Source organism: Cydia strobilella, chromosome 7, assembly GCF_947568885.1.
Source record: "Cydia strobilella chromosome 7, ilCydStro3.1, whole genome shotgun sequence".
NCBI lineage: Eukaryota > Metazoa > Arthropoda > Insecta > Lepidoptera > Tortricidae > Cydia > Cydia strobilella.
The window spans coordinates 6,346,953-6,359,197 of NC_086047.1; the positions used below are offsets into that span (position 1 = coordinate 6,346,953).

General features: G+C 36.9%; 1 protein-coding gene across 1 annotated transcript in view; it reads right to left on the reverse strand.

The window, feature by feature from the left end:
- Positions 1-5,591: 5,591 nt before the first annotated feature.
- The window catches only part of LOC134743018 (mucin-2-like), an 80,824-nt gene continuing 74,170 nt past the window's right edge, over positions 5,592-12,245 (reverse strand). The window contains exons 3-7 of the mRNA XM_063676284.1: positions 10,242-10,308; positions 9,599-9,666; positions 8,907-9,083; positions 7,890-8,262; positions 5,592-7,340 (exon numbers count right to left, since the gene is read on the reverse strand). Of these exons, the coding sequence (XP_063532354.1) occupies positions 5,890-7,340; positions 7,890-8,262; positions 8,907-9,083; positions 9,599-9,666; positions 10,242-10,308 (2,136 nt within the window). The 3' untranslated portion in view covers positions 5,592-5,889. The remainder of the gene's footprint in view (positions 7,341-7,889; positions 8,263-8,906; positions 9,084-9,598; positions 9,667-10,241; positions 10,309-12,245) is intronic.

The window sequence follows — 12,245 nt, forward strand, 5'->3', positions numbered from 1 at the left end:
AAAAAGTAGTTTGTAAAAAAATTCTTAATTGTACCTTATACATTAAGAAAACTGAAAATTCACAACTTACTTCCAAATTCTTAAGGTACTTTTCAAAATCATGCTTCAAATCAACTTGTATGACTTCTGTGCTGAGTAAATCCCTTTTATATTCTAAAAAAGTCTCAACTATTTGCGCAACGGCTGAAAATTATATAATTATGTGATATACTTATAAGAACTTACTGTAAACAGTTAAAGCTATAAATAATACATTTTAAATAATAATTGTAGGTAACCTACCTGACATAATTATCTTTATAAATAGTTGTAAATATGAAATACTGTGTGTGACATGTAAAACTATGTTCTTTAAGAATAAATGAATATTGAAACTACATTGTTACTTCTTGAAGTTTTTTGTAGGTACATTAAGCCACATTATTATAATAACATGAAATCTGTCTATTAAAAATATAACTACGACGTCTACCAGTCTACCAGCACGTAGTCCAAGTTCATTATACATTTTCTAATTAAAAAATTGGTTTGCCTAGTTTCTATCTTACCGGATATATCATTTTCTTATAATAAATAACTATATAATAGGTAACTATTTTTTGTGGTTTTTTACTCTTAATTAGTATTTTAATTACAAATATAAGAATTTCGCAATGAGAAATAAATCAAACAATAGTCAAAAGACCACAGTAAAACATCAAATACCAGCCGCATCTTCTTTTGGAGATAACAAAGCGTCAAATACTTTTTCCAATGCCGTTTCCAACTCTGCTTGCATCAGCAGTAAGTTATCTTGAAACATAGCTGTCTAGAAAACGAATAAGAAGATTAATTTACTTTTCGTTTGTTTAGCTTATTTACAACAAGCTTAACAATTACCCTGCCATATTAAAATAATAATTTGACTAGAATAATGACCTGGGATGTCATACGCTCGTCAATATCAGCAGCTGCTTTTCCACATTGTTCGACCTTATAATGTAATCCGGAAATTTCATGAAAATGTTTTTGAATTAGGTTAACTCGGATATCTGTAAAATAAACAACGCTTCTTTGGTGTGTGGTACATAATACATATAAGCACCAGGGGATGATACGGAGGTGTAAAACAGAAGACCGTGCGTGTAGTACATAGGTTTATTACCGGACTGACAAACCACTAGATTATTGCCGGCGCTAGAGGGCGCGCGGGGAGATTTAACCCTAATCTCCACCAATATACATACATATATAACAGTCTGAATAATTTACAATAATAATATTCTGTTGCCCGAGTCTTTAAATAATGCGACTCTTCATAGTATCATTTATCAGTAAATACAATTTTTCTATGGTTTGTGCTTTAGCACGATGAATTTCGTACAATGAGTTATTGACACACCATTTTCCATCGCTATCGCAGGCGTTAATTGCGCTGTCCCGCTATCACAGTGGCATTGACCACCGGCGTCATGGGAGGGACAGCAATACATATAAACACGCGCGTGCGATAGAAATAAGAAAGGGTGGGTCAATGTGCAAAATTATTCGTGTTTAACGTCTTTGGGTACTTTATAAATTAAGTAACCTGACAATTGTGCAGATCTGCATAAGACTTAGGATACGCATAAGTAATCTACAGATGTAGTACATAATTATTTTTCATCGTTTCTTCACGGAAACGTACGAACATGTCTTACTATTTCAGTCAATCTCGGTACAAAAAGTACTGAGGTTGACTGAAGTAGCATGACAAATACGAACGTTTCCTAGAAAATACGATGGAAAACAATCATGCACACTACTTACACACATGCTACTTATTCTAAAGATATGTTAGTATTGTGTTCCTGATGATGAGTAAGGTTTCCGTGCACCTCGCTGGTTTTCCACCGTCGTGGTATAAAAAAACTAGATAAATTACCGTTTCCTCCAAGAGCTCGGCCACATTTTTCAAATTTTGCATCGGCGATTGCCTGTTTTATCTCTCTTACCACGGCGAATTGTATCCTTTCCAGTTCATCACTGAAATATTATAACTTTATAATACTTGACATACGATTGAGGCTCTATCTGTGGATGTGACTTGATGACGAGTAACTAATGTATATGTTACCGTAAAAACCCGTTTTCGGTAGTTAGTTAGTTTTTCGTCTCGCCTCAGTGAAAACGCGATTTCACTAGTTAAAACTTTAGCTTTAACTGAAATTAATTTTGAATAATGAGTGAAAAATAGTTTTCACCAAGGCACTTTGTGAAGACTAGTTTTGACTGAAAAATAATTCCCATTTAAAACTAGTTTTCAACGGGGAAAACGCGTATTCACTCAAAACGGGTTTTTACGGTAACATAATATATTTATAGGTATTGCCCCACAACGGAGACGCTAAGCATATAAATAAAATTGTTCGTGCAATTTTATTGACACTAAGAATTTATATCTACAGAATGTTGGTAATTTGACTAATTAGAACTATTGTCTTCGGTTACCGCGATAGTTACTCATGAAATAAAACTATGAAAACGGATTATATCGCGTATATTGAATTTATAATACATCCCGACGTTTCGAACTCTTTACAGCGTTCGGAGTCACCCGTTGACCACGAACGCTGTAAAGAGTTCGAAACGTCGGGATGTATTATAAATTCAATATACGCGATATAATCCGTTTTCATAGTTTTATTTCATAATTAGAACTAGTAGATACTAAGTCAAAATCCCTTCTTGCCTACTAATATGAAATACGAAATCTCTGACTATCTGTTACAACCTCACGCTGCCGCTAGCCAATTTAAGTGAAATTTGGTATGGAGAGAGTCTCGGGAAAGGACATGTGTTATTATCATGGAAATCATTATTCTCCACGGATGAAGTCGTAGGCAAGTAGGGTAGGTTTTTCAGCTATATACTAGTATTTAGTAATAGGTAATTATGTTATACGACTTGGAAATAATCCCAAGTGGTTGAGTGAATGAATATTGATAAAACAACATGAATTATTATTATTATTTACAAAAAATATCATACTTCAATTCTGCATGTTTCGCGTTTTCTTGTTGTTTAGTAGGTACTACAGCTTGGCCTCCTAGACTAGATTCAAAAGCTGTTTGAAATATTTGGTCGTCGATGGCATGAGGTCCTAGCAGCTCTGTTGTTAGACCTGATTGAGGGCCCGATATTTTAGCGGTTTTGGGTTCATTCTCCGAAACAGATAGGTCATTCAAAAATGCCTGTAGCTTTGTTTCCGGTACTTGACTGGCGAGTTCTGTGGCAAACTTCAATAAATGCGCAAGTCTGTTTTCTGCTCTATCTAGCCGTACCGAAATATTCATAGCTGCTTTTGGATGAGTCGTTGAGGTGGTTTTTGTAAGATCGTTCCATTTTGTTGAAATTCCAAATTTGCTCTGTAGTTTCCGGATTTTCGCTAACAGGCTATTATACTGTTCTTGGGTTACCACTGGTTTCAAATTGGCAGTCGAACCTCCTTTAAAAATATAATTTAGAATAGTTGGGACACAGTTTATATCTATTAGTGCCACTTGCACCATCCCACTAACCCGGGGTTAACCGGTTAAATCGTTAACCCAGTGTCAAATTGTACTGGTAACCATGGTAACTCTAGTTTTAACCGGTTAACCCCGGGTTAGTGAGATACTGCAAGTGGCCCTTAGAAATTAAATCCAATGAATCTTATCATATGTACATACGTATGCTTTTTCCCGACGACGGTGTTATAACGGTGGAAACTGGTATCCCAAAAAAAAAAAGAGGTTAGTAAAATTGACATAAATACATGTAGAAATAAATAGTAAATAATGAGAATATTTTCTTGTGTCAATAACGTATATACAATACCTTATCATATTTTCATATTCTTATGTAACTGTATTTTTCTTTCGAATAATAAAACTTTCTTACCGATATATATTTTCTCGTGCTGTGTTACTGTAACGAATTATATTAATACGGATTTTTATATTTAATGATTGTTTTTGTTAGAACATATATACCTATAATGATAAAATGCAATACTGACCTATATCATCATCATCATCACTGGACTGAAATGTAATTTTTCTTTCATGACTTTCTTTCTAAAATATTAAAAGTCAGTGGTTAATTTCTATAATATATGTTTATTAAAACTCTAATCAAAACTATAACTCGAGGACGTACCACTCTAAATATACCAGTATATGACTTTGATCTTCTGTCAGCATAGGTTTTACCTTTTTGGTCTAAATGTTTTTTGGTTCTAGATTCGCCACTAACTGCACTTTCACTGGAAGGTTCGTCAGATGGCGAGTAGTCGTTCCTCTCTCTATTTTGTTCAGATCCTTGACCTGAGACCCGAGACCTTTCATCAGAATGCTTTCCTGTTCTATGTCGCTCGGTAGTAGATGTTTCGCTGAAGTCCCTTTTCCGTTCGGCTGGAGATTTTATAGCCTTACGTCTTTCGGTTTGATACATGTCGTCCGAGTGCTTTTGAGTTCTACCTCGTCTCGCTGAAGACAATTCATCGGGCTTTTGTCGTGAAGCAGGAGACTTTCCCGCGTGTACTCTCTGACGGGCGGTTGGAGATCTTTCAACAGAGTATTTTCTGGCTCTGTGTCGCTCAGATGGAGATGTTTCATCAGAGTACTTTCGAGCTATAAGGTGTTCAGACCTAAATACTTGAGCTACACGCTTGTGTTTTAAGTGTTTGTCACCTGTACGCTTATGAGATCCTTTGGTATAACGCTCTTCAGCTGAAGACATTTCGCTAGAACTGTCATTAGAAAAACGCTTTCGAGGGGATGTTTTATGACTTGCCAAACTTGAACGCTTTTGTGCTCTATCTGCTAATAAACTAGCTCTTCGTTTTTGTTTCTTTCCCTTAGTGTGAATTTTTATTTCAGTCACTTTCAGGGAGGCCTTTGGAGCAATTTTTTGTTGCATTTCGACTTTAAAGTGTCTTTTAAGTAGGTCCATACGCCTCGCAAGAATGAATAAAACAGACCCAACCATCTTTAAGTCAACAGGACAGCTGCTCTGTGAACGAAAACAAATTTCGTTTCTATGATTGATTATTGTTAATATAAAAATTAAATAAAAACTGACAGCTGCGACAGATAAAATTGTTTCTACAAAATACTTACATCTGTTTCACCAAAAGCAGCGTCTATCATTTCCCTAACGGTGTAAATATTAAAATTTGACATAATGTATTAAAAAATATTTATCACAATGAAAAAACAAACAACAAAATATATAAATCATTTAAAAAATGACACTTTTGCATTAATAATGTCAAGACATAGTGTCAAGACGATAGAAATGTCATGTTTTCTTCTTAATTAAATATTTTGCTGCTGCCTACGTAGTCTCATTATGCATCAGATGTATGAGATACTTATTATGAGAGAGGTCAAAAGTCGGAGGCGAAATTTTTTAAATAATTTTAAAGAACGACGCCACGAGCAATTTTGCTCAGTTGTACGATCACAACGTTGCAGACAATACTTTTTCGGTATTTTAGTAATGTATTTCATTAAAAAATGAAAAAATAAAACTATGAATTCACTGGTATGTAGGTATTTGCAGGTGATGTTTAAATAAAATAAAACGAGTTTTACAGAAACATGATGTATATTTATAAAATATTTACAGATTTTCTTTTCTTAACTATAGCTTAGTATATTTTGACACCATCAACTTGGATAATACATTTTTATTTACAGAAGTCGTAGATGTAGTAGTAAATTATAAATATTTTAATCTAATTTAGTGGTTGACCCTGTCTCAAGAGACGTAAATGAAAAAGTCATTAGTTTGCGACAACCGTTTCACTGCGCGTTAGAATCAACTAATATTTGAACAATTTGAAATTTGTCTATCTAAATAATCTACCTAATATGAGCTAAATAGTTAGGCATGGGTCCTACAGTCAGTGGTACCCGGAAACGCGCAAGTGGGCGCTTCTAGGGGCGGCGGGGGCGGCGGAGACGCGGCGGGGGGAGCTGCGCCCGCGCCTATGCTTTGACTAGAGGTTGTCTGCGCTACAGACGACGTCGGCCTCGACACAAGCACCAAACGATGATCTTGTCTAAAGTTATCGGTTTTAACCGTTACTGAGTCTTTGTTAGGCTTTCCCTCATGCTTATCATATTTTTTCCTTTCATAATGAAAAATAGCCCGCGGAGGCATAGAATGAACGTAAGCGTGCGGTTCGTAGTTGTCATCGACGTAATCGTTTGGGTTCCACGCTGCAGTAGAAGTGGTGGTGGCAATGGTAGTTGTCATACTGTCTGTGGTTGTAGCCCTAGACGTGACTGAAGCCTTGGTGACAGCATGCTTACCAGTTACAAATTCAGACGAGACAGTTGCGGTCGCGGGGACTGTAAATATCCTTCTCTTCTGATTTGATCTAGTCTTCCTTCGGTTTTGTAATTTTGGCACATCGAGAAAGAATGGATCAAATATAAGATCTGACTCCTTGTAGTCGTCGTAGTTTATTGGCACAATTGGTTTCACTGCACTGACAACGTTGCCAACAGTGTAGTTTAATCTCTTCCCGTTACTATCGCTGACCGAAGCGCTGGCGGTAACAATAACCCGCGGTGGGCTTTTTGGCTTGGTCTGTGCCGCGTGGGGTGGTGCAACAGACCGCGCAGATAGAGTTGATTCGCTATCTGGTACAACTGATTCATCGCTCCTCTTACGATCATAATAGAATGGATCAAAAGGTAAAGGCCTCTGAGCCGGCAAGGGCAGGTAAGTTTGAGGATGTTGTTTATGCTTTACTGCCATTTCGTGGCGTTCAGATGATTGTGAAGTTGGCCCTGGACGCAATAGTTGATCCCGGGGATCTAAGGTAGTAGGTCGAAAAGGTTGAGGCTTCTGTACAAAAGGTGCCGGTCGTGGTGCGGTACGGGAAGATTCATATTGGAAATGATCAAACTGATGAGGAGGAGCATGCGTTATGAAAACTCCGTCTGCAGGGCGAAAACTTTGGCGCTGAAATGAAATAGCTTCCGAACCAGCTCCTCGGTGTCGGTATATAAATTCTTGTGGAGACAGGAGTGAGGGATCAGAAGTAGGTGACGCAGATGCAGAAGCTAGCGAGGAAGCGTGTGACGGAGGAGACAGAGACGACAACGGTGGGCTTTGTGAGGGATTCAAATATGGTCTAGAAGGAGGTTGGTGGTGAAAAGTAGATGGCGTAAATGTTGCAGTAGGCTTTCTAGTAGTAGTTGTTGTAGTAGTCGTTGTTGTTGTGGTAGTGGTCGGAGCGTGCGTGAGAGTAGTTGTTGTAGACGGTGAGTAATCATCATCGTAATCAGGATTTTCGCTATCGAATTCTTCTTCTTCTTGATTGTCTGAAAAGGTGAAGAATATATTGAATTAATACAAATAAGTACGTACCTATAATAACCTTGAGTCACTTTTTAACTATCTACTCCTTGTTTTGAAACTTTGCAAGAATATAATACAGATGAGCAGATGACAATACGAGAAGGTACAGCAAGTAATTTTGTCTCATCTAAATAACTGATCTAATGATGGAAGTCTTTGGTGGCTACTAGTAGTAGGCCCCTAGATGGGCTCACATGCATCGTTTTGTTGTCAAATTCTTAGGGGACGTTATGAACAGTCGGCTATAATACTGTTCTAAAAAATTTTGCTACAAAAATAATTATGATATTACTTATTATTGTTTACCTCCTATGTCAGCCATTCTTGTTTTTTTATAAGGGCCACAAAGGCGGTTTTGCCTTGGAACCCCGGACCGTATGACAAGTTTTCTTTAAGATGACGTTTGGATGGCAAGATTGGCAGGGTTACCTATGTATATGTACTATGTACATCTTATGTACCGGCACCGCAGGTTGAGTATCGCTGCCCTAGCCTATAGTAATGATACGCACCTTCGTTGACTTCTTCGTGCTCTGGCGACGTAAACCCAGAACTAGTTGGAAGATAATGATTATTATTTTGATGCTCTTCTTTTTTCGTATCTAATACAGGATCTTCCGTTGAATCCTCGACCTCTGCTTGGATTATATGTGTTTTTTCACTTTGTGCAGGAGGCTCAGCTGAAGGAGGGGACGCAGGATTTGCCGTTTTACTTGGTTTGGTTTGTTGATTTGTTTGTTCAGTCGTTTCTCCTTGAGGTTTAGATTGGTCTGGCAGTATTATAGGTGGTGCGAGTGTACTCCCATATAATTCTAAATTTAAGCTATAAAACTTTTCAGACTTTGTACAATCTACTTCATCCACCCGTTCACATACTCTTGTCTCCTAAAAAAAAAATAACATTATTGTACTGAACCTGTTTACAATTTATTAAAAGAGGTATGTTAATGATCTATCCTATTGATTAGATTCAGTTCATCATGTTTTCCGTGAGTGAACTATATCCAGGTTCTTATGCTATGCTATAAAATGCAAAAGAAATTTCAGGATTATCTTCAATTATGTAATATTTAATGTATAGATAGGTGTGCATCATAATGTGATTTTGAACCAGGTAGTAACTAGACTGTTATTATCTGGTTCAGTATTTTCGAAATATATAAAACTGTGCGGCTATCAGCTGCCAAACTTCCTCAAGTGTTCTTCTTAACAGTCACAAAGAACAAGCAAGTTGAAATCCGTGGTCTCTGCCTACCCCCCCGGGAAATAGGCGTTATTTTATGTATGTATGTATGTACAAAGAACATAGCTACCGACATACAATCGAAGTTACGCTCTCATTTTAGAACGACATGATGAAGTACTTTGAAATTTATTGCCATGAATATTAAAGTAAAATATATTTATGTCTAGTCTTAAATTTCGTTGCTAAATATTTCAGTAATTCGTTTTACAATGAGAGTGTAACTTCGATTGAACGGCGGCTATCTTCCATATCGGCTTTAATATCTTCCACCTTGATGTGTTACCTGATCAAAGACGGTGCCGTTAAGGCAAAGGAACTTGATGTCCATGGGCTCCTCCTGCTGGCCCACGGTGCACACGTGGAACATCTGGCACGAGGTCTCGAGGTCTGCGTAGTAGCCGCCGATGACCTTGCCAGCGCACGTGAAGTTCGTCTCGGGGAGGTTATCGAAGTCCAAGTACTGGAATTGAGTGGATTTGGTGTTAATTGAGGTTACCGTCACTTTCGCCGTTTGACGTTTAGTGATCAGTGATCACTCTTTTCCCGTGGACATAGTATATACAAGTAGTTATAGACGCGCCACCGAGCGACCGGGGGTAAGAGAAAGAATATTCATATAAAATTTGGGCAGCATAGGATTTTTTCTCTTTCACTCTTATAAATTTCGGTATTTCGCCATCGCCTCCTACCTATGACCCCCGTCACAAAGCATGGCACTATTTTCTCTTTCCTCTTATAGTAATTGCAATAAGACTATCTTTCTCTATCAAAGAGTGCTCTTTTCCACTTCTTTTCTAAAGATCGTGCCAATCGTTTACGCTCCGTAGCGAACGAAACGCAACTGTCACTGTTACACTAATATGAAAGTGTTGGAGAGACACAAAGCGTTTCGTTATCGTAGCGCAAAATTGTCACCTCGGCTAGGCACCCAGGTTTGAGGTTGTGGTCATTATAGTAAACAAAAACTGTACTTACGCCTGGGTTTATGGACCTCGATATCCGAAATTCGTTTTGGAATACGTATATCAGTAGCCACAGCCATACTGAAAAAATAAAGTTAAAAAAATTTTTTTTAGAACTGGAGTGGCAGCGGAATACATAGAAATTGACATGTTGGAAATTTAGAAAATCAATTAGTTCACTAGTCTAACGGGTAGGAGTAAACTGTAGATTAGAAACAAAAGAAAATTTTATAAACTTCAACCCTTATTTGTCAGTTGGTTAAAAATTTATTCTATATCACCTGCGCTATAAAAACAAATAAATTGACCCTTTACGAGTATTCTCCAATATCTGCTCAGTACTTTAGACGAGACAGTGGAAAACACGATACAAACACATCTACTAACTGTATATAATACACACATAGAATAGTCAAATCATAGCACTTCCGGTTTAAATGCAAGGTTGAAAATGTAAAATGTTCAACACCCTATGCCTAAATAATCCGCTACGAAAGGTTCGTCTAACAGATATCATTCAGCGATCGATAGGATTGCTTCAATTTTCTATGATTTATTTTCTATGATCGTCTTTAATCGAGTTGTAAGCAAATAACTTATTGTAAAGGATGGGTATAACTGCAAACTTTAAAAAGGTGGAATAATAGAATAACTACCTTGTAACGCCGAGGCGGAGCGCCCAACCAGCGCGCCGCCGCATGAGATCCGAGCCTGTCGCCGCATCTGAAAAGTAAATAACAACTGTTAACATGCTGATAACGCATTATAACCTTAATTTTATTCTAAACAAACGCTGAGTCTATATATGAAACGGAACAAAATATGAGTCCGGCCATTCGCACGCGCACATAGACATAGTATAGTAGTTATAGACATGAAACCGAGCGACCAGGGGTAAGAGAAAGACATATTCATGTATTGAGTCATGGTCGGTTTATGGCAGCATAGGTAGGAGGCGATGGCGAAATACCGAAATTTATAAGAATGAAAGAGAATAAGGATTATGCTGCCATACATTATCCTGTCAATAGTATTGACAGGTTAATGTATGGCATAGAAAAAAACCCGGTCGGTGATAATAACAAAGCATGGCACTATTTTCTCTTTCCTCTTATAGGAATCGCAATAAGACTATCTTTCTCTATCAAAGAGTGTCAGGCCCTTGCACGCGCATCACGATCGAACAATATTCATCTACTATAAAATATTCCGATAAATTTATGTCATCCATAATTACATAATATGACAATTAAGCATTTCGGCTTAGAAATGCTCTACTTTTTAAAATTGTAATAGAGGAAGTGGTAAAAATAGGGGGAGTATTGTGCAGGCGCGAGAAGATAATAATTAAATAATTTTGATGTGTTCTTCAAATTTCTAATCAAAACTCTATTGTTCTGCTGATGCGAACAATTGTTTCTTATGCATATGTTACTTCACAATGATATAAGCAATTGAAAGCTGAGAATGTCGGACAAGCTATTATTATAAGTTGAGTCTAGTTGGTGCTATACATATACATGGAGCCTGCTGCTTAATGAAATTTCCATGAAATTTCTAACCGTTTGTACTTTTGTAGTCTTTTTGAAGTCGAGTGGATGTTAAAGACAAAAAAAAATGCATTTAAAGAGTGTGAAGGTTTCATATTATAATAGTTTCCCTTAAAAATAAATTAAAAATTATCGATGGTCAAACGCCAATCGAAATGTAGGTAAATAATACTTTTTGTTGGCATCTGTCATTCCGATTTTATTTTTTGACTGTTACTTTTCTTGACTACGGGCTCTGGTGTTTTTTAAGAATCCTCACGTGAGGATTTGGCAGTTTGGCAATACTAATACTAAATTGTAGCCCTGAGCCCAGAAAATATATATTACCTTACATCTTAATAGTTTCGGGAGTTCCGTAAATTTCGTGTTCTTCGGGGCGTACTAATAATACGGACCTGGATGGGGTCTTCATTCATAGGTAAGTTTACTTTTACTTTAGTATTAATTTTAATTTATTGTAGTTTTAGTTTATTTAATAAGTTAGTTTATAATTATATTTATGTTAAATCACATTTACAAACGGGTCTATCGCGAATTTATTTTGTTACCTTTATTTACCGACGTTTCGACACAGGTTTCACTTCAGGTTTCAGGTTTTCTTCGGATGTGTGCGCGGATGTTGTGAGTGTTGCGTGTCGGACTATTGACAATAATTAACATTTACGTGTAGTGGGTGTTTTGAAAATGTGATGTCTACCTAAAACTTTAAATGCACTTTTCGTGGGGTAGTCACACAAATCTCTGTTTTGACATTTTGCTGGGACGTCAGTTAGCCGCGACCACGACCAGTGAAACCTGTGTCGAAACGTCGGTAAATAAAGGTAACAAAATAAATTCGCGATAGACCCGTTTGTAAATGTGATTTAATATGTGTTCAAACCGCGAAAGCTTAAAATGTTATATTTATGTTATTTAAGGATGTCATTTCCATAGAAAAATAAACGAACTGGGTATAATAATATAAATATAAGTAAGCGAAACAGGAAAATTCCAAATTAAAACCCCTTAACTACACTACTAAGTACCAACCAATCTCATGTAATTGAATCGGATTGCGGACAGGTGTCTAAGTAAAATTAATGATGGTCATTACGAATAACAAAACAAACT